Source organism: Leopardus geoffroyi, chromosome C2, assembly GCF_018350155.1.
Source record: "Leopardus geoffroyi isolate Oge1 chromosome C2, O.geoffroyi_Oge1_pat1.0, whole genome shotgun sequence".
Classification (NCBI taxonomy): Eukaryota; Metazoa; Chordata; class Mammalia; order Carnivora; family Felidae; genus Leopardus; species Leopardus geoffroyi.
The window spans coordinates 77,816,951-77,839,821 of NC_059333.1; the positions used below are offsets into that span (position 1 = coordinate 77,816,951).

General features: G+C 38.7%; 1 protein-coding gene across 1 annotated transcript; it reads left to right on the forward strand.

The window, feature by feature from the left end:
- The first annotated feature begins 1,007 nt into the window (after positions 1 to 1,007).
- Positions 1,008 to 21,229, forward strand: TMEM207 (transmembrane protein 207). The gene is made up of 5 exons (XM_045437108.1): positions 1,008 to 1,223; positions 3,118 to 3,155; positions 9,930 to 9,974; positions 10,780 to 10,922; positions 20,203 to 21,229. The coding sequence occupies exons 1-5, from the start codon at positions 1,149 to 1,151 to the stop codon at positions 20,337 to 20,339; spliced, it is 438 nt and encodes a 145-aa protein (XP_045293064.1). The 5' UTR covers positions 1,008 to 1,148; the 3' UTR covers positions 20,340 to 21,229.
- Positions 21,230 to 22,871: the final 1,642 nt, after the last annotated feature.

The following is a 22,871-nucleotide window of genomic DNA, read 5'->3' on the forward strand; positions in this document are numbered from 1 at the left end:
CATGTAAGAGAGGACTTGTCTCCCCACAGCTACCTCTCTTTATTCTAGTATCAATTTTTTTCAATGTGCCATTCTGATTATAATTGTAAGCTATATTTATCTAATTATGAATGTGGTTAAGCATCTTAAAAATAATTGGCTATATTCTTTCCACTAGCCACTCAGTTCTTTATCATTTCCTGAATAATGCTTATTCCTCACTGGTTTGAAATAGCAGCTGACATCGTTGTTTATTTTAATAGTTTCTGAAATATATTCTATTTTTAAATGTTTATTTATTTATTTATTGAGAAAGAGAGAGAGAGCAGAGGAGGGGCAGAGAGGGAGAGAATCTTAAGCAGGTTCTATGCTGTCAGCACAGAGCCAGATGTGGGGCTCGATCTCACGAACCATGAGATCATGACTTTAGCCAAAATCAAGAGTCAGACATTTAATGGACTGAACCACCCATGTGCTCCTGTTAAATTTATCTTATTGTTTACAAACATCAGTACCAATTTTTGTAAATTTCTATATTTTTGTAATAAGTCTTAATATAAAGTAACTTTGTGCCTCTTTATTCTTTTTCAGTACTTCCTTAGATATTTTTGCAAAGTTTTATTTTATTTTTTTGTGATTGTGTCATTTCATTAAAATAAACTTTGAAATATACACTGTTTAAAAGTAGGGTGTGGTCATGATGAGAAAAGGAAGGCTTTATGCCCAAGATTGGGTTAGACCTGGGACTGAAAATGACATGTAGAAAAAGAGGAGCAAAAACGATCAACAAAGGGAAGAAAACTAAACAAACATTCCAGGTACCAGATTCTGTATAAAACCCAGAAATGCCCTGGAATAAAACATGCTCTTGAATGACCTGAGTAATTTAAGCAGCCAGCTGGTTTTGCAGGTCAGCATGTATAACCCTGGCTTCTAAGGACTTGACAAACTACCAGGGTTCTGACCTTACATTGAAATTCCTTGAACTCTGTGTACCTGTGCACACGCACCCAACATGCCTGCCCCAGCGTGCATGTTACCAGTCACAAGGAGCACCATTAATGAGTGCTCTGGTAGGAAGCATAACTTAGAGGCTAACAAGTTCTAGGAAAAGAGGGAGATCAACACAGACGGCCAGACACCAGTTTCGAGCAGCTTGTTCTTCAAGTATGGTGAGATCCAGACCTTTTCGTTTTACATCAGTCATCTCAAAAATGGGAACCTCATGTTTGCCACTATTTCAGGTAACCATCTCTCTTTTCCGGAAAAGATTTTTGGAGGTACTCTAAGAATCTGATTGTGATAGTTTGTTCTTTGGGTACCTTAACTACTCTTACATTTAGAAGATTCGGTTTAAGAAAGTGTTACCAGCATCTTATGACTTATTATATTTACTGGTCAGAGATACAGAAAACAAAATGGTCCATGACAGTAGTCTTCTTTCTTCTGTATCTGTATCAGTTCTGTTGCTGTTGAAGTAATATGATGCAATTTAGCCTTTGCTTAACTTTACTAGGCTGTGAATTTTTTTTAAATAAAAAATGTTATTGATATATCAAACTGCTGCGGCAGGATTCATTTTAAGACATGTTTACTGTTGCCTGCAACTGTACTTAAGGCTTGACCATTTTTTCAGTGCTGAGCAATGTAGACAGAACCATCTCAGAGTTTATTTTGGCTCCTCTGCTCTAGCATCTCATTCAGACTAATACCCGCATCTCTGTATCTCTGTTACTTGAACGCAATGTATCTGAAAGATTTAAGTCTGAAATACATTAAGACTTTGCTCACCATTTCACGATAAGCCTGAAGCCTGACAGCTAATGCATTGGCAGCGAGGTGGTAATAATATAAGACTGTGGACTCCTTGCTAGGTAGGGTGCAGCACCCAAGAAGTCTAGGAAGCGACTTGAAATTGAAATGCGGGCTTTATTTGTTTATCTGTTAAGCTGGATCCCAAATGATTTCATCTACTCATAAATAAACTTTCCTTATGAACAAAATTTGAATGTTCATTTTCCTCTCAGTTAGTATGCAAATCTATTTGCAGCATTTCTAGCAAAAGAGAGTGCAACTCATTTTCTGTGCTTATAAATTGTTCATTACCATGCTCTCTGATGGCCAATTCATGGCTCCAACTGCGACTCCACAAATCTCTTTGCCCAGATAAACGTGGTGGTGTAAATATAAGGTGCTGAAGAGGATGCATTCGGGATTAAAGGGAAAAAAGACGTGCCTCACAAAAATTCCCAAGCCTATCATTTTAAATTTTGCAACTTCGTATCTGTTCTGTTATTTGTGTGGTATAGTCCAGAAAAATAAATACTACACTGATCTCCTTAACCCAAGTTTTAGGACTACATATAAATGACTTGTAAAGATTTTCTTGAAAGAGTCTCAGTGCAAGGGAAAAACAAACCTACAAACAAAACCTCTAGGAAGGAGTACTTTCTTTCCTCTGTGATGTGAGTTATTGTAACCTGCAAGGCTCAACACAGAGAACTAAGATAATTATATTGAAATTCCTATGGTTTGGGTTGTTTAAAACAAAGCAATCAAGGTTATTACTTTTTCTCTCTTCTTTGATAAAGAGAGAAAAGTAAATCTCAACTGGAATGTCATGTAATTTTAAATCGACCTTCCCCTTAGAGCTAGTTAAAGTCACTTCTTCATGCATATATTTAACACCCATTAATGCTAATGGAATGGACTTCTGTTTTCAGGTAGGGAACTTGATTTCTTTGTGTGAAAATACTACTCGCAAATAATGAACTTCCTTCCTCTGGCTAAAATGTGAAAACAAAGAAAAAATGCAAGGTGCAGAAAAGGTCTTTAGAGCAAGCCAAATCTGCCTGCAGAACGAACAAAAGGCATTTTCACATCCGTCTGTACTGGTGTGTAGGATAGGAATCTGGCTCACAATGTATATCCCCCGTCACTGCTGAGCTAGAGGATCTATCCAGAGATTTTTATTTTTCAATTAAAATTCTGTGCACCAATAATAGACTCTGCAACAGAGCTTTTAATTAAAAAAACAAACGAAATGATATAAACCCACATTGTCTCTAAGCGCCGTTTGTATTAAAGGATTAGACTAATGAGAAGTTCGGGTTTCATTGTTCTAAACATGTGTTTCAGTTGGTGCTCTCGGACCCACCATGTGAAGAAAAGGAAATGTAAGTAAATAGCAAGAGGCTCCATGTTTTTATTTAGCATTTTCAAAATTCAAAGAATAAATAAGGCTCAAGTCATTTGAGAAGCCCCAAATGAGTTTCACATGATTATAATCATGCAAGCAAAGTAAGAGTAAATTGTTTTTAAATGCAAATGGCTCAATTTTTCTAAACGCAGAAAAAAGATGCACTTTCATTATGATTGGCTTTGTTAAATATATGGGGCCTCATTGATTTCTAGGTATTTTTGCTTACTCCATTCTCCACCACTGAGGTATTGAGGGTTCTTTAGGTTCATGAAGGAATCACAACGTCATCTATGGTTGCATCCACACTCTTAAGTCACAGTGATAGTGGGCTGCAGTTTTCTGCATATTCATTTTCAAATAGAAGCAAACTCACAAAAATTCTAACCTGTATTATATGTATATTTCAAAGTGCTTTTGATGTATACTACGTGAATAATTGCCTCAATTTTCTCACTCTTTGTGCTATAGACTTAATGGTTCCCAGAATTCTATTCGGGAAATGAGGAGAAGGTGCCATTAATAACGCTGCTGCTGATTAATGACAACTGTAATGCACTGTGACTTCGTGCAAGTGTCAGAAAAGCATGTCTGCCAAGCACTGTCTTCTCCTGGGTGTAGCCCTCACTGCCAACTAACTGTTTTCAATTATCGTTGCCAGTTACCCTCAAGGCCACAGTCTCAAGGCCTGGGCATTGCCTCCAAATTAAGAGGCCATGTTATGTGAATGCCTTCCTCCGCCCTGGAACCATTCACTTGGTTTTGGTGGTTCATCTCATTATTGATAAGCTGCATGTTAAGTCTGTGCTGTTCTTCCAGCTTTTCCATTGCTCTCCTTTGTTCTTTCTTTTCACTGATCTTAGACTTGTTTTTTTCTGTCTTCTGGTGTTTGTGGCATAATGGAGGTTTTGATGACTGATGTATTTACTTAACTCTGGACCTCCTGGCTGCCTCATCTTGCCCAATCTCTTCTGCCTTTGACCCAGATTAAGAGAAAAAGAAATTCATAATTGGGAAGGCTCATAAATGTTGAACGTAATTCTCCAATCAACATGATAGGAAACTATACTGTTGAGGAACTTGATAAGCTGCCTTTAGAGTCACTGAGGCCACTGGTCTCCTTTTCACATAAAGAAATGGAGACTCAAAGGGAGACAGCAGCGAATTAACGCAGGGTTTCAATTAGTACTTAAGTACAATTTTTTGGCTACCTCACCTTGCATGTAAATGTCTGTTGTATTTGTCACTATTTAATACCATTTCTTTTGAATGGAAATAAGAAACTACTTCAAATAAAATGCAAGTTAGCAGAAAATAAAAAGAGAAGGCAAGAAAGTACCTGGTATCGCAGGTGGGATTAAGTAACTGTATACATTGAAGATGCTTTCCCAAATCTTTTGTCACCACAGGAAGGTGTTTGAGAGATGATTAGTTCTATTTAAATCTGTTTTCAAACGTATTTTCTCTGATCTAACCTCCTGAATTTATTTTTATAACAGCATTTCTTTAGTATGAACAACGCATTGCTAGGCTGTCTTTGTATAAAATTTAAATACTGTAAGTAAGTTAGTATATGAAAAAAACTTGATAGATCCTCCCCATTACATGCCTAATCCTTTACCCTCCCAGAAATAAGCAAGTACAGTGATGTGTGTGTATGTCCAGAAAAAAGGTAACTTATAAAAGATAAATATGATCATACATATATAGGATTTTGTAAATGAATTGCATTAACAGATTGCATTAATTGATTAATATGTCGCCATCTAACCTGGTTTGAGGAAGTGAAGTGTTTTTCTCAAGAGTAAACAAGTAAAATTCAGAGCTTGGATTTGGACCCAGGACTGACTCCTGAGTCCAGAATTTTATATTACAACTATACACATGTATCATACACATACGTATACTGTATGTACTATTATACTACTGTATACGTGCTATAATTTTGCACTACAAAACTATATTGTATGTCTAATATTAATTTTTTTTAACGTTTATTTATTTTTGAGACAGAGAGAGACAGAGCATGAACGGGGGAGGGTCAGAGAGAGAGGGAGACACAGAATCCGAAACAGGCTCCAGGCTCTGAGCTGTCAGCACAGAGCCCCACGCGGGGCTCGAACTCACAGACCGTGAGATCATGACCCGAGCTGAAGTCGCACGCTTTACCGACTAAGCCACCCAGACCCCCCTTGTATGTCTAATTTTTTTTTCAACGTTTATTTATTTTTGGGACAGAGAGAGACAGAGCATGAACGGGGGAGGGACAGAGAGAGAGGGAGACACAGAATCGGAAACAGGCTCCAGGCTCTGAGCCATCAGCCCAGAGCCTGACGCGGGGCTCGAACTCACGGACCGCGAGATCGTGACCTGGCTGAAGTCGGACGCTTAACCGACTGCGCCACCCAGGCGCCCCGTATGTCTAATATTAAATGAAATGATACACTGGCATAAATACCTGAGGGATATATGATTCGCCTATTCTTCTAGATACTACACAACCTCCCCTCGATTAGTTAAGTCAAGTCACCCGTCTCTGGGTGATATGATATGGCACCTATCTCTCTCCCAGACTATTGTAGTTAAATCTCACTTTTGCCTATGTTAAGGAATGGTTTAAAAAAGAAAGGACCCATGAAATTTGTTACTGCATTTACTCTAAGGGCATATGAAAAACACTGCTCCTATTGCCCACATACCCTCTTCATAAAGCCCCATAGTTTGAGTTCTCCCCTGGTGTCTACTCCAGGAATAGTTGTGCATCTGGTGAGTAATGCTGCATGATTTTGTTAATTTTAGAGGATACCATATAGCCAGTTCTCCCTCTCATCCTCTTCACTGCTAGAAAGGTTAAGCCAGATCTCGAGTTGGGTTCTAATTTTACATACTACATTCAGTTTAAAAAATGATCTCACTCTTGGCTTAGTCTCTCTGTGTGAGACCCTCCACACTCTCATTTCTATTTTTTTCTTTTTTGGGGGGAATTTTTAATATTTTTGAAACATTTCGGAGCACAGGATACTGAATGCATTCAGGCAGGACTCCACATAGTAATGTGAGGCCAGAGCCGGCTTTTACTGTTCCCGGGGCGGCGGCGGCGGCGGGGGGCGGGGGCGGTGCTGCATGGTGGTAGGAGACACCGACTCCACTGCCAACGGTCTGGATGTGAAGCCTGACTCTCCCACTTGTAGCTTTGTTATCTTGGGCAAGCCAGTTAATGTCTCCCCGACTGAATTTTCTGAATTGTAAAATGAGGATTATAATATTGTGACCTTACCTAATAACGTTGTAAATTGGAAAGCGAGTTAATTCCCCTGAAGTTATATAACTGGTTTAGAAGAATGCCTGGCACAGGAAGTTCTGGGCGATTCTAGCAAAGGAGCCAACAGAGTGACTCTGCAATTTTCTTCCTGAGTTTATCAAATTAATGAAATGGTAGTTAATCTTAGGTCCACAGAATCTCAGCACTGAGAAGAATAATAAAGATCAATAAGTCTAATCATCTCTGTAGAGGAAGAATCATCTCCACAACACCCAAGCAGAGAAGGACAATAGCCTTCCAGTAGGGTCAGAAATGATGTCCATCAGCAACCACTTCCAGAGAACTCTGATTATTGGGAACGTCTTTCTTAAGCATCAGAATTGGTTCTCATTTCTCCTGATCGTTTTTTCATTTTTGGCATCTTCCCAGTTTGACCAATCATATATAAATCTCCAAATAGTAACTTCATTTTTTAAAATTGCAACTTTTCCTACACTGACTATCTTGCATCTAAAATTCGAGCAATTAGAACATTATTACAGTTTAGATACTGTTTTAAGAATTAAGAAAAATCTGTTTAAGGGGCACATGGCTGGCTCAGTCAATAGAGTATAAGACCCTTGATCCCAGGGTCATGAGTTTAAGCCCCACGTTGGGCTTGGAACCTACTTAAAATGAAAAAAAAAAAGAAAAATCTTTAAAAATTGACCTTGGGAAAAACATGGAAATAATGGGGGGGGGGGTAGGAGGGAAGCACACAGAGTCAGAAGATCTGTAATCTGGTTTGAATTCTTGAGCCTTGGGGCACCTGGGTGGCTCAGTTGGTTAAGGGTCTGACTTCCCTTCAGGTCATGATCTCACAGTTCATGGGTTTGAGCCCCATGTTAGGCTCTGTGCTGACAGCTCAGAGCCTGGAGCCTGCTTCAGATTCTGTGTTTCCCTCTCTCTTTGCTCTTACTGTGTTCATGCTCTATGTCTCTCTGTCTGTCAAAAATAAACATTTTTTAAAAATTAAAAATAAATAAATAAATAAATAGATCCATTCTTTGGCCAGCTAGTGACTTCCCCACTGACTTTCCTACTCTGGGTTTTCGTTGCAAAGTATGTAAAATTCTGAGAGTGAAAGAAATGATCCCAAAGGTGCCTGCAATTCTGAAATTATATAATCACTTTGCATTTGTCCAGCTAATTGCTTCTTGGCCATTGTATTTAGGGCATATCAGAAACTGCACCTGTGGGTGCACAGGATCAGAAAGAGAAAGTGAAATAAGTCAATTTGGATAATTGCTATCACTGGAAACAAATATTGAGTGGCTCAAAAATTAGATCTGAGAAACAAATTGAGGTGGTTAATCTTTAGAATTGACATTCTGATAAGGATATGGTCTATTTTTACATGTACGGAGGGTAAGCACAGATTTATAATGGAGGAAGATGAAGAAATCCACACTTCTGATCATGCCCTCAGATTTTAAGATTCCAGATAGGAACCTTCTTCTCTTTTATTGGGCTAGGACACAAGAGAATCCCCCCACATCCATCTAAGGCAGGGTACTACATATTTAAGATTTATATATTTTTAAGATAATATTTAAAATTGTATGGCTATAAATGCAATACATCGTATATTCAAACAGTATGGAAATATGGAAAAGATAAAGAGCCTCATGATACCATCTGCCAGAAAAGGAAGCATGGTTAGTAATTTGGTGTATATGAGTGTACTACTATATAATAACTATTTAGTGAAATCATTGTAATTGTATAAAAGAAAATATACAAAGTAGAATTGAGCCCTCTATATCATTTTACTTCACAAAGCTTTTAATTATAAATATGAATCTACATTCTTTTTGATGACTGGATAACATTCTTTTATAAGGATGTGGCATTAATATTTTTAAATGCTTTGTTGGTGATTGCTTGTCTTAGGATGCTTTATTAAAGTTATACTTCAGCTGCCATTTTTTCCCAGCCTTTTGAACCTGTGACTTTAGGTGAACACACACACACACACACACACACACACACACACATGCACACGCACACAATCTAAAACACAAAAAATGAAAGGGAAAAAAAAAACCTGTTCTCTGGGTGATTAAGTTTCCTATTAAATATTTGGGGTAAAATTTTTATGTTGACACTTCACAACTGTTAAAAAGTCACTTCTGACTAGTGTGATGATAAACATGACACACTGCCTCCTTGGAGATGTTGGGAGCAATAAATTAGCTGACAGTTATGAGTGCTTTCAAGCTGAAAAGTACTGGGTGTTATTTTAACAAAGACTGAAGTAGCCATGATTAAGTACAGCTCCAACTCACAAGCTTATCGAGCTGTGATGAACAGGTTTCCACTGTTTAATCCCTGAATACTTTGATAACGGTCCATGTACTGAAGTATGAGAAAATGCTGTCAGCAAACCTACATTCAGCGTACCATGCCTGGCATAGTGGAATATCACAGAGGTATCTACACCTGGGGAGTGAAACCCCCTGAAAATCACACTGCAGATTTTGTTTTCTTTTTTGTTGTTGTTTTTTCTTTTTTTTTAATGTGTATGTTCATTTGTTTTTGTTTTCTTTTGTTTTTTTTTTGTTTTTGTTTTTGTTTTTTGAATTTTGTTTTCGTGTGATCTTTTAAAACTTATCGAAGAAGGGCACCTGGGTGGCTCAATGGGTTGAGCATCTGACTCTTGATTTCAGCTCAGGTCATGATCCCAAGGTCATGGGACCGAGCCCTGTGATGAACCCCACGTCAGGTTTTATGCTGAGAGTAGAGCCTACTTAACATTCTCTCTCTCTCTCTCTCTCTCTCTCTCTCTCTCTCTCCCCCTCTTCCCCTCTTGCACTCTCTCTCTCTTTGAAAACTAAAAATAAGTAAATAAACTTGTCCCAGAATGATTTAATCGTGCCTAGACACACAAATGATTTGTCCATCCTGACTGAAGAAATCAGCTTCTCATTCCTTGATAAACAGCACATGTACCCACATTCATTCATTTTCACTTTTTCCCAATTTCTTCCTCCAAGCTGGTTTCCAGCCTGCTTCTTTTTACCAAAATATTAAAGGTTGACAGATTTTACACCTTCCAGGTGACTGCATTTTAAAAAACTCTAGGTCTCTGGATAAACAGAATGGTGGGAAGATTATCTGCCTAATACCTAATACGTATGACATGTTTGCCCTGGGAAGTTAGTCACTACTTTCTCAATACGCAACCATATACGTAACTCGAGAATCAAACCTATTAAAGTGCAATTATCTATGTATGTTTCGGATAGTTTCACATTTACCTGTATTCTTAGTGTCCTGAATGAAGCGGGCACACTGTATACATTTGCTTAATTGTGCTGGGGCGGGGTGTGATGTGCAGTGAGTATTGTTCCAGGGAAACTGGTAGGGTCAGAACGGATAACATGGTCTAAAAGAATAGGCTTTGACCAGCTAGAGGTCCAGCACTAACTATTGTCCTTCTACCACCAGGTGCATAAACTATAAAGATCAATACACAAATGGCTGGTATATCTGGTAAGGACATCCCAATTTGTGATAAATTTTTGGTGTTATGTATACACTCTGTGTCCTAAATAATTGAGATGGCACATGAAACCATACAGTTAAGGAAATGTTAGGGGTCATGTAATACATGTGGAAACATCATTTTCAGTTTATTGTCCCCTGTTTACTAATGTACTTCCTGTGACAGGGAACTTAACTATTTTTAGGAATAATGTCTTGCTCCCAAATTAGAGACATGTAACAGTAAAATAATTGTTATTTCTCTTGAAATCTCCACCACATGACTCCTCTACTGATTCCAAAAGTCTTGAAAACCCTCAAAATAAAACTGCTGCCTTTTATAAGCTAGTCCTTCAGAAATTATAAGACAGTTGTTATCAATCTCCTCATACATGACTTCCATATTTTCTAAGCAAGTTTATCAGTTCTCTCAATTAGAAGATTAGCTCCTGTCTTGTCCACCTTTAAATCCCCAACCCCAACATTTAGAACCTGTTCAGTTGCTTAAATACTAGTTGAATATATGGCTGGCTGGCTGAAAGAAAGGAATAATGAATGAATGAATTAAGGAACAAAGACCCCGTTCCTTAGAACACCCCTCCAATTTCCAGAGGAAATGATCATTACCCCCTGGCAAGATCCACAACTCTGCGGCAGGGAATATTCCTGATTCAGTGAGGATGGATGAGGTGTGGCAGGGGATTGCTCAAGGAATCCGGCCTCACAGAACCTTGCATCCTAGCTCCTGAAGCTCTTGCCCCTTCTCCAGGAAGTAGCAGCAGTCTTACTCCTCTGCTGCTTCTTCTGGCATCAGGTTCTTGTTGCTGATTTTCCTGGTGGCTCTTCTCTGTGGAGTAGTGTTCTCCTGCCTCCATTGCTGGCTGCGGAGACCTCGAATTGATTCCCCAAGACGCACTATGGCTGTTTTTGCTGTTGGAGACTTGGACCCCGTTTATGGTGAGCTGTCTGCACATTTCTAGACTTCCTGTTAGAAATCTAATGGTTTGTAGTGAATTGAAAAACTAACCTCTGGAAAGCAGATTGGTGAACTGAGAACAAAACATAGTTTATTAGAGACTCAAAGGAATTCAGTGGGGAGAAAGTCTACATGAGATAACTTCAGAAGAAAGGAGGATCCCCCCCGCCAAATGTGACTTAGGGAAATGAGTCGTAGTTTAGTACAAGGATAGACCTAAACATTTTCTCAGTCAATACACAAAAGTGAAGAGAGACACAGGGCTTGTCACTCCAAGTGAGTGGTAGGGTTTAAGGTACAGAATAGTCTCTCTGAGCCCTTGATATAAGTCTAGCCTGCCTTGTGTTCATAGTCTCATTTACTAAGTTCTCTATGCTTCACTTATCTGCAATGACATTGAACCACACTTTCCAGATTGTCTGCTACCAATGGACAGCCTGAAATACTTGGAATCGGGTAGGCGGATGTCAATATCCATGACCTTTCTCTCCAGACACACAAGTAGCACCCCTGATCCTGCCTGCTTCCAACCCCCACCCCCAAAACCATGCCCTTTCTGCTATTTTCTAGTTTACATAAGAGTAAGGAATGGATCCAAGTTTTCAGAGTTATTTGTAGCCGCAGCCTTAGCTGTAAGTAATAGAACTATCACTTAACTGATCTGGGAGGTCACAGATCATAGTTTATTTATTTGTGTTAAGCATTGTTCTCCACCAGACCATCTGTTGTGAAACTTTCCCTTTAAGATGCTATTTTGTACACCATCCATAGTTGCCTTGGGAGGGTGTGGTGGAGATTAACAGCCACCCTCCAGGAACTTGGACCAGCATAAGATTTTTAATAGATGGAGCAGGGCATGCCCTGAGAAAACTAACAGCTAAATAAAAAGTGGGGTAAAAAAATTAGCTTAAATGTTTTAATATCAAAACTTGGTACTCTAAGATTTAGGGATTATATTTATTATTGACTTTTTAAAAAGTTATATTTAATGGAAGAAACACATGTCAATTTGAGAAATGGTTACTTGGGGAAGGATAATTAAAGTCTCCAATGAAAAAATAATCTTTCTCTTAAAATTGAACACATTCTATTAAGCATAGGAGGAAATCGGGTCACTGACATTCTAATAAATTTTATTAGTCAAAGTGGTCAACATGGCCACATTGGTCTATTTTTCTTTATTTAATTTGAGATATTTAACAAATAAATGCAATTATGATTCTTCCAAACTGACTTGAGTTTCTAAAGAGGAGAATCTTCTCTGGTCTTCTTAGCCTTTACTTACTCAGAAGAAGACTCTTTTCTAGACTGTCTTGAATCTTTAAAAATGTCTCCTCTTAATAAGTAAGCTACCCAGTTATACTGTTATCATTTTTAACGCAGTTTATTTGCCACAGTTATATCCCCATTTATCTGATGTTTTATATTTCCTGTGTGGTGGTTTACACATATGCTTTTGAATTTGCCTGAACTTGCCTCAACAGACAGGTATGACTGGGAGAGAAGGTGTCAAGAATGATCGATTACTGCAATAATCTGAATATAATCATATCAAATGCAGGGCATTAGAATCACATTCTCTGTATTACTATATGACCCTGAAGTCATTAAGGACAGGAAAAGAATATACTTGGGAAGAAATGGTTCTTTAAAAAAATACAGTCACAGTTTATTTCACATCTACCAAGTGCTAGGCACAAGATTAGGGCTTCTTGGATGTTATTTCTAACTGCTAAAAACTAACCTGGAAAAGTGGCTATTATTTCTCCCAAAGGATGTTATATACTTTTCTCACTGTGCTGGATAAATATACCACATAGGCCTTTGCTGCAAGTCAACTAATAGACTTCAAGTTGTCCATAATTGAGGGCAGGGAGCCAGCAGAAATCTGGGCAGGACACTCATGGCTTAGTCACCTCATCCCTTGTGCTAAGTACAGCCTGGTATCTCAAACCTCCAGACATTTCCACTGGGTGATTCCTCAACGGTAGGGATTACTCTCCAGAATCCACATCCCCTTTCTCATTCTCTTGGGTCCTCCTTAATCCCACTGGTAGCTCACTGAATCTTACTTTGCTCAAGAAACACATAAACTCTCCCTCAGCTGAAGTTATTACAAAACTCATTTTTGTCGCTTTCCATCTTAGGACCAGAGGCTCAGTTTCCCATTTCTATTTATTTATTTATTTTCCCCTTGCCTAGTTGGGTGTTAGGTTATCCCACCTCCCACCCATCTATCCTATCTCAGGGATGCTCAGAGTAGCTGTACAGACAGTGAACAGCTATTCACACAGTCTTGGATGTGAATGTGGCTCCCAGAGTTGTGCTTCCTTGCATTCCTGTGTTTCCTCTCTAAAAAAAAAAAAAAAAAAAAAAATAGAACAGGGGCACTTGAGTGGCTCAGTTTTAAGCATCTGATTTTCGATTTCTCTCTCCCTCTGCCACATCTCTGCTTGTGCTCTCTTTCACATTCTCTCTCTCTCTCTCTCTCTCTCTCTGAAAAAAAATTGCAACAGAATAATTTTTGAAGTGGTATTCTCTGTGATCTTTAGTGATATCTTTCTGACTAGCAATTTGTGTATTACACATCCCAGAGAGTCAATTTTTTAAGGCCTTCTGAAACCCAGACCCAGACCCAGACTGGATTTCATTTCCCCACTGGATCCCCATTACACTTTCATTTCCCCTGACAAACGATTCTTTCGATCTACTGTTTCTGGAAAAAGAGGTTTCATCCAAAAGAGAAATAAAGAACCACTACAGGATCTTTTTATGGCTACAGGGGAGGTCAGGACCCAAATCTCCACAGTACCCCATAGAGTATGTGCTCACAGCTTCAAGGTGATCCAGTCACTGCCAGATTCACACACCCACACGGCTGGGTATGGGGCTTCACCTGCGTTTTCCTCACAGTCTCAGGTCAGAGGACAGAGGAAAATGAGAACCCAGTTGAAAGATAATGGTGATGCGAGAATATGAAATAAGATTTCTGGACTCCCTGCCACCCTCTGAGCACAAAGGGGAAGATAGCAAATTCCCTCCTGAATACAAAATGTCGGAAATGGGTCATTTAAAACATTTTAATGGAGAGAACTGGATTTGCTCTATTAAACTTGGGTTTCTTCCTAGATCTTTATTTTATTTCTTCAAAAATTATCTCATTCTATTGCCACTATTTGTTGAATATATTAGTTGAAACAGCTCTGCTCTTCTGATCTGTGGATCCAAGATTTGACTCTCAGGGTCCCATAGAAGCTGCCCTCAACTGAAGAGCCAAGAAGAGAATTTTGACAGAATATGGAAAGGTAGAGTAGACTGAATTTGAGTGCTGTTAAAATGTGTACAATGGGAGATTTCTCTCACTAGCAATTCCAGGCAATATTATTATGGCTCAAGTTGTCAATGACCTTTTTTTTAATGTTTATTTATTTATTTATTTATTTATTTATTTATTTATGACAGAGAGAGAGAGAGAGAGAGAGAGAGAGAAATAGCACAGGGGAGGGGCAGAGAGAGAGAAGAAGACACAGAATCCGAAGCAGGCTCCAGGCTCTGAGCTATCAGCACAGAGCCTGATGCAGGGCTCAAACCCACAAACCACGAGATCATGACCTGAGCTGAAGTCAGACACTTAATCGACTGAGCCACCCAGGCACCCCACCAAGTTGTCAATTATCTCAATTAGAAATATCCGAGAGAGAAAGGCAAATGTGTGGCCTGGGATCCTTGTAAACAGTGTGTAAACATGTTATGTTTCCATGTCCATAACATATCACAATGAAATTATTTGCGCACCATAAAGGGAGAAAAAAATCTCTCTGCTACCCCCTTGGAGGGTAAGGAGGAAGGGTGGTACTGCTAGGGAAAGAAAGAAAGAGGAGGACCAAAAGAAAGCCAGGAGGGTGAAGGGAAAGGGGAAAGATAAGAGCAAAAGGAGAAGGAATCTACAGTTTGAAGCTGGAGATATTTTGAGTACTGAAATTAATACCTACTTATTTCATACAAGCCCTAAAGTCATGTTTGTTTTTTGTTTGTTTTGTTTTGTTTTGTTCTCTTGTGTCAGTCCCACCTCCTTTTCCTGGACTCAGCCCCAGGGGTCTCTTAGACAGTCTGTCCTCCCATTATCACCCTCCCCTGCTACCCCTGACTCATCTCCTGGATCCTTCGTTTTCCCTTAGCATCCCTGCTATTCCCTAGAAAGGACCTGTTCAATGTCCTATGCCTTCCTGAATGGGGTTGTCCATAAAGTGGTCTCTGAGACCTCTCACCCCTTCTTTCAGTCATCAGACCCTAGCAGTTCCAGAATTAACTCAGCGCCTGTGTTAGGGGCAGACATGATTTCTTGTTTCAATGCTGTCTTATGGCCTTACCTCGCCTTACCTATTTTAATGATGCTTTTAGGATCCTTCTTATCTGCAAAGGCCACAGAAAACAAGAGATTTGCAGGTTTTCCCTCCTTCAAATGTATAAGTTGAGAGAACCCACATTGGGCAACAGAAAGTGATTTTTTAAAGGAATGTATGCAAATTTTTAGTAAAGTGGGAAAAGAAAATCATTAAAATTCTCCATAACCATCTGTACCCCAAGATCAAGGACTGTGAGACAGGCTGAACAGAGAGAAAATACAAGTGACTTAAGGAAAAGTTTTGAGTTTGTCAGTTTAATGGTTTTGCTTATTAAATCTGTATTTAAAAAATGGCAAAGAAGTTTTAAATTTGTTTATAAACAGAAATTTTTCTGTTAATTTATTGAAAATAATGAAAATAAGTTTTCACTGAAAGTAAGGTTTTGAAGCTGAATAAAACTCTTATTTATGAGAAAGCAAGACATTTAAGGACAATGAAAAGAAAAACGTTTGGGGTCTGGTAGGTGAGAGAAGGACTAAGGGCTTGAGGGAGAAAAAGCAATGTAGTGTTCATTAGAAAAGAAAATTTGAGAGCATAGAGGAGAGATCCCCACCATTATTGACAGCATAGCAGAGAGATCCTTGCCATTATTTAACTAAAGTAATAAATTACTATAAAATCTATATTGACTGCTTTTCCATCCTATGTGATTCAGAGCTGGGTCCTATTAGCTCTAACAGGGCAGAAAACAGATCCCATGCTATTCCTGAGAAGCCAGCAAGGTGTGCACCCACATTGACACCCTTCCTGAAGACACTCATCTTGGCTTAGCTCCTCTTGGGGGGCTGATCTCTTCAATAATGCTGCCTTTCAGATCTAATCTTCCTGACCCCATTTCTTCTGCAATTTCAGAGATAATCTTCCCCTTTCCTTACTTCAGGGTAAATAGAAGTACTAACCTTTCAGCAACGATTAAATGGGAGGGTTCTGAATTGGGGAGGGGAAGGAGAACTGGACAGGGACAGAGAAGAAGCCTGCCCTTCCATGCCCCTCTTTTCCTCCCCCAATTCTCCCGGATCCTATCTTATATTCAGATGGTTTCTTTTTTTTTTTTTTTTCTTAATGTTTATTTATTTTGAAAGACAGAGGGAGAGAATAGGGAAAGGGCAGAGAGAGAGGGAGACAGAGGATCTAAAGGAGGCTCTGCACCAACAGCACAGATATGGGGCTCAAACTCATGAACCATAAGACCATGATCTGAGTCGAAGCTGGACACATAACTAACAACCACCAGGGTGCCCCTAGGATGGTTTCTCAAGTGTTATTTCTGTATACTTTATGTTCTCCATGTAAATATTCTGTGACTCGTTTTAGGTAAGGAAAGAGGGAGTATTTCATTCACATGCTTTCTTTTCAGGGCATGATAATAGTAACAGCTCACAATTTATTGAACATTTACCATGTGCCATGCTCTGTACTACCATCTCTAGTCACGTTTATTCTTCTCTACAACCTTACGAGGGGTCCACTATCATTCTGAACACTCTAAAGATGAGGGAAGCAAGGCACTTAGAAATCAAGTGACACAGTTAGCCGATAGTAGAACAGTGACTGAAATTCAGGCACTGTCCACCACTCTGATAGAAGAGGAAGGAATGAGATACAGAAATGAAAATAGATGAAAGAGGTGGAAGGGGCAGGTTCAATAAGGCAAGTCAATGGGACTGCTCTTAACGATATGGGAAATCTGAACTCTGGCTATAAAAACTCAGCAGTGAGTATATTGGTTTTACAAAATTCAACAACAAACTCATACTTTCACCAGAAGTTCCATAGAAAATGACAGGATATTTGCAGGCATTTTAACTGAGTTCTTCCAGCTTCTTAATTTGTCAGAATATAAAAATTATGTCTGCTCCCCGCTCCCTTCATACGATACAGATATCCCCCGCTATCTGAAAGCAAGCCTTTCATAAGCCGAAAAGACTTAAAGAAGCGATTACCATTAATTTATATGGAAAAATTTTTGAGTGTTTCCAGACCCCAAAAATAACCTGTCTTTTCTGATTCCTTAGAACACACCTTGCTACTGAATGCACAAAGGAGGTCAAGATAAAGCACAGAGAGATGCTCACAGACACATTTCAAAGCCATGGTGGCTTGATGTTGGGAGGTGGAGTGTAGCTCCAGGGAAGGAGCTGCGTGGGGCCACTCTCCTGCTCAAGTGCACACTGCCTCTACAGTGGCTCACTGCGAAACAAATACTGAACATCATTCGCTTTTCACCCTTTTTTGTAAAAACAAAAACCCTCTTTGAATTTCTTTTGGTTAGCAAAAGCAGTTACTAATGGACGTGTTTCATAAAACAGAAGTGGGGTAATGCGAACATTCGGAAAGTGGAGGGTACCGGTATTGTCTGTAAACCTGCTTTGAAAAAAAATTAAAAACTGATATATGTTTGATTTCACAAAAGCTTTCTGAGCACATGGCCTTAGTTATGTTTATCAAATGAATGCCCTGTGGTTTTCATAACAGGCTTAAGAGCAACGGCCAAATTTGTAGTAAGACGATAACATAAAACTTACCTACCACAGAGAGTAATTGTTAATATCCATCTGCCAGAAGCACAATATTGATAATAGCAGCAGTAGAGATAAATTTGAGCCAATTTTTGAGCCAAAAATTGTCAAGTTAATCTGATCAACCACTCCAGGCAGAATGATAGCTAAATGACCATTGACTTGCTACTAGATATACCAGGAGCAGTTCACCTAGGAAATGGACAATGCTTTGTACCAGTACCCACAATGCAGGGAGGTGCTGGGGCAAATACGCTTTGCCAATGTTAACTGTCTTATCCAGTGCCTCAGACTTAGCTTACATCATCCTAAGTTTCCTAACTGCAAAAGCCTCTAACTCCACAAATTATTCTGTTTAATAATCTCTGTGCTATAATGTTGATAATGATAATGATTAAATATTTAACCATTAAAATAAGATAAATTAGAACATAATATTGTAAATAAAAGAAAATGCATGCATATTCCTGGCATATGGTAGAATTCTTGATATATCTACTACTACTACTAATGATAATTAGTTATTAATGGATAATTATTATGTATCAGGTTTTGTTTTAAGCACTCTAAATTCATTTAGCCTTACTTTTACAGACATAGATACTGACATTATCCTTTTATTGCATAGGAGAAAACTGACATACAGAAATCTCATGTAATAGCCTAGGAGTAGATCATTCAATTAAATAAATAATTCCTCCAGAAAGTGCTGAACCAGGTTTCCATTCAAAATTCTCTACCTTTCATAGATTATATTAATGTTTGAATTATTCTACTATGCTCTCCCAGCCAGTGAATACAAACACAAATATATGAACATTCACGATTCCAAATAAACATTATTCATTCCAAAGTAAAGATTCTGAGCAACCTGCATTTGGATTCCAGTGATACAGCTATTGCCTAACATGTAACTATTCCTTAAGTTGTTTTGATAATTGTGTCATTTTCTTTGGGATCTCCTTGGTGGTATCACATTTTAACCCTTCAAGAAGAGGTCAGCCAACTTTCTCTATTAAGGGCTAGATAAGAAACACATTTGGTTTTGCAGGCCAGTTGTCTCTGTGGGGACTACTCATCTCTGCCATTGTAATGCAAAAAGGGACAATATGTAAATGAATGACATGGCTGTGTTCCAATTAAATTCAATATACAAAAAAACAGTCAAAGAGCTAGATTTATTTCAAGGGCCTATTTTTTCTTTAATGGTGAATTTAGAGCTGTTACTGAAATTTATAGTTGTTATTGTTTTGAAAAGACGGAATCAAATCATTTCAAGACAGCTGAAGACCCTGGTTAATATATATATATATATATATATATATATATATATATGGAGAGGGAGAGATGTCGTTATGAAATATTACTGTTGGTTCCTGTTATAACTCAAAAATACTAACAGTCTTTCAAGGGAATACTAATAGATTTCCAAAAGAGGTACTGAAATAAGTTCGTCTCTCCAGGTGATCAGTTTGAGGAAGAAAATGCTTGTTTTTGATATTTAATGGCGTCTAGTGTGCATAATTTAAAAGTTGAAATTTTGGGGCGCCTGGGTGGCTCAGTCAGTTAAGCGTCCAACTTCTGCTCAGGTCATGATTTCAGGATTCATGAATTTGAGTCCCCCTTCCCCCCACCGCCTCTTGTCAGGCTCTGTGTCCACAGCTAGAGCCTGGAGCCTGCTTTGGATTCCATGTCTCCCTCCCTCTCCCTCTCTGCCCCTCCCCCCACTCATGCTCTGTCCTCTCTAAAATAAACATAAAAAATTTAAAAATAATAATAAAGTCAAAATTTTGATTTTGAAGCATTTTTCAAAACTTTTGTAATGTTTTTTCTTTATTGTGTGTGTGTACTGTAAGTGCAAACTTTGCACAAGTTAACATTTTTATTATTTATTATAGAGAAATGTTTAATTATGTTGTAGTTTGCAGAGCATAAATCTAAAATAATGAAGTTCAGACATTATATTTAAATATTTGTATTGAAATTTGCATTTCCCATGAAGGAAACATTAGCTAAAGTACCATTAGTATTTACAGGAATCTTATCTTCTAACCTACCAAAAAGGGCATCCCTCCTACTTTCAGCTGCTAAAATGTAAATGCTTCTTGATGGGTTAGTCAATGATGATATAATCTGTTCACGAGAGCAAATTTTCTTGCTATAGTGACTAACCTATCACTGTAGAGAGCAAGATAGTTGTCAATTTTTTCTCAAGGGTACAAATAATTTTCTGTTGCTCTAGTGATCCAAGAAATGCCAGATTTTATTAGGCAGTTCCTGTACTTCTGTCTTATGCTGACTAGAAAGATTACAAGTCCCCGTTTTTCTCTTTCCAGGCACAGAAGTGGCTGTGAATTCAACTGTTGGAATTCACCTTCAAACTCAAAACCCTGAACTGTATCCTGCTCCATGTTTTGGCACATTAGGACCCCCACCTCCATATGAAGAAACTCTGAAATCAAGTCGATTTTAGCTCTGGATCATCAACTGGAAACATCAGAAATATTTTTAATTCTAAAAATCAAATTTAGGAACAATTCTTTTATTTAGTGGTAATTCCCAGAAATCAATTAATATAGCCTGAAAAAGGACAAATAGGCAGAAGAATGAATGTGGGGAAAGAATTTTGGTCAGGAAGATATTTCAGTAGTAAATTAGTGGACTCTTAGTGTAACATTGCTGTGTTATATTTTGTGCTGCACAATCAAGTCAATGTTTCTCCATCAGTACTCAAATAGACAGTGATTAATGCATGGAGTGGGTCTTCATTAAGTTTGGGATTTCACTCCAGGTACACATCACAGCTTTCCTGGCCTTATTATCTCTCTTTTAATCTGACCTCCCCCCCCTAGTATGGAATTAATAAGAATTATCATAATTTCACAATGACCCGAGCATGGTGCCAGACCCAGACCAGAAAGAGAATATTTGAATTAAGGTAAAAGGCAACACTAGGGAACAAGGGACACTCAGAATTGAAGGGTGAAGGATGAATGAAGAGGAAGATTAAGAGCCCAGTTCAAACAGTTGCCTGTCTCAGCCTGAGGAGAGAGAAAGTGTAGATAGAAGCTGAAGAACTCTACCTAAGCTGTGGACCATATGTAATAGCACAGTGTGGAGAAAAAGAAAGCTCTCATTTTGTATGAGTAGATATGGACTCTGGAGCCCTCAGCCTTTCTCTGGTGTCTGAAGACTTGGCATTTCTTGGGGAACTATGATAAGAACCTTTGGCATAGATATCAACGTTCTCATTGAGAACCCTGAGTACAGAAGTAGCAATGGGACATTTTCAACTGGCCTTTTTGCGGTGGCCATGAGCAAGGGAGGCAGAAAAAGAAATCCATGGCACATGTCCGGCTGTCATCAGCTTACAAATTTGTCGAACAAAACAACCTGTATCTCCACTTATTCATCTAATATACCTCTTAAATTTAACTTGACCAAATTTATCTCCTGATCTTTTCCCAAATGTGTTTATCCAAACCTCCTTCATCTCAATTGATGGTAACAGCAAATATCCAGTTGCTCAGACCAAAGAACTTGGAGTCATTTTTGAGTCTTCCCTTTGTGTCATTTCCTATATCCATGTTGTCAGAAAATGGCTTGGCTCTTGGGCACCTGGGTGGCTCAGTCATTTAAGTGTCTGACTCTTGACCTCGGCTTATGTCATGATCTCATGGTTCATGAGTTGGAGCCCCATGTTAGAGCCTGCTTGGAATCCTCTCTCCTCTCTCTGCCCCATCGCACTCATGCTCACTCTCTCTCTCTCTCTCAAAATAAATAAATTGATAAAAAAATTAATATTTAAAAAAATAACAAACAAAACAAGAAAATGGACTGGCTTGGCTTTAACTTCAAAATAAGCCTACACTCTATACAGTTTCTACTGCATCTCTGCTGTGAGCCAGTCACTACCAGTTCTTGCCTGGATGGTTGTAATAGCATCTCAACTTATCCTTTTGCTTCTAGCCTGCCTTTCTGTATTCTGTTTCCAACACAGTAGCTGGAGTCATTTTTTCAAAACGTAAAGAGGATCATGTCCCTTAACTAAACTCCAATGACATTCCACCTCACTGAGAGAGAATGCCGAAGTCCTTGACCCATGGTCCTGTAGGATCAATACCCTGTTCAGTCTCCTTTCCTATGAGTCATATCCTTCCTCATTTGCCGCAGGAACACTGTTATCAGACCTATCAGGTGTTAACCTCCCTGCATCTTTCTGTTAGGGACTCTGGTACTCACTCTTTCTTTTGCCTGCGATACTCTTCCCCCAGATATCGATATTATTTCACCCTTTTACTTCCTCTAAGTCTTTGTCCCAATGTCACCTTTTCATGAAACCCACCCTGATTATTCTACTTTTTTTCATAATTTAAGGTTTTTCTTGAGTTTATTTATTTATTTTGACAGAGAGAGAGAGAGAGAGAGAGAGAGAGCAGGGAGGGGGAAGAGAGAGAGAGAGAGAGAGAGAGAGAGAGAATCTGAAGCAGGATCCACTCTGTCAGCACAGAGCCCGATGTGGGGCTTGAACCCAGTAACCACAAACTCATGATCTGAGTCAAAGTCAAGAGTGAGATATTTACCCAACTTAGCCACCCAGGTGCCCCTGATTATTCTAAATTGCAACCTTTCCCAGACCTGATACTTTTTGGAAAAGATATACTTTTTCCAAAGAATTTTTCATCTACTCTACTACATATTTGAATTCTATTTAAAATCTGTATTCATCTTCCCTTGATAGAATGCAAATCTATGTGGGAGGGACTTTTGCATTATTCAATAATTTATATCCAAGGGTATAAAAGAGTCTGTTACTTAGCATGTATTCAAACACATTTTTTAAGCAATGTTACCTAGTTCTGGAAAGTTCCAAAAATAACAGGATGTGATTTGATGGGGACAAGGCTTTATGACAGTGAATGTGGGTAAGAGCCAGGGACAGCTGGCTTAGTGCTGCTAAAATAACCTCATTAGTATCTACTGTTGAAAGAAGACCAGAGAAACT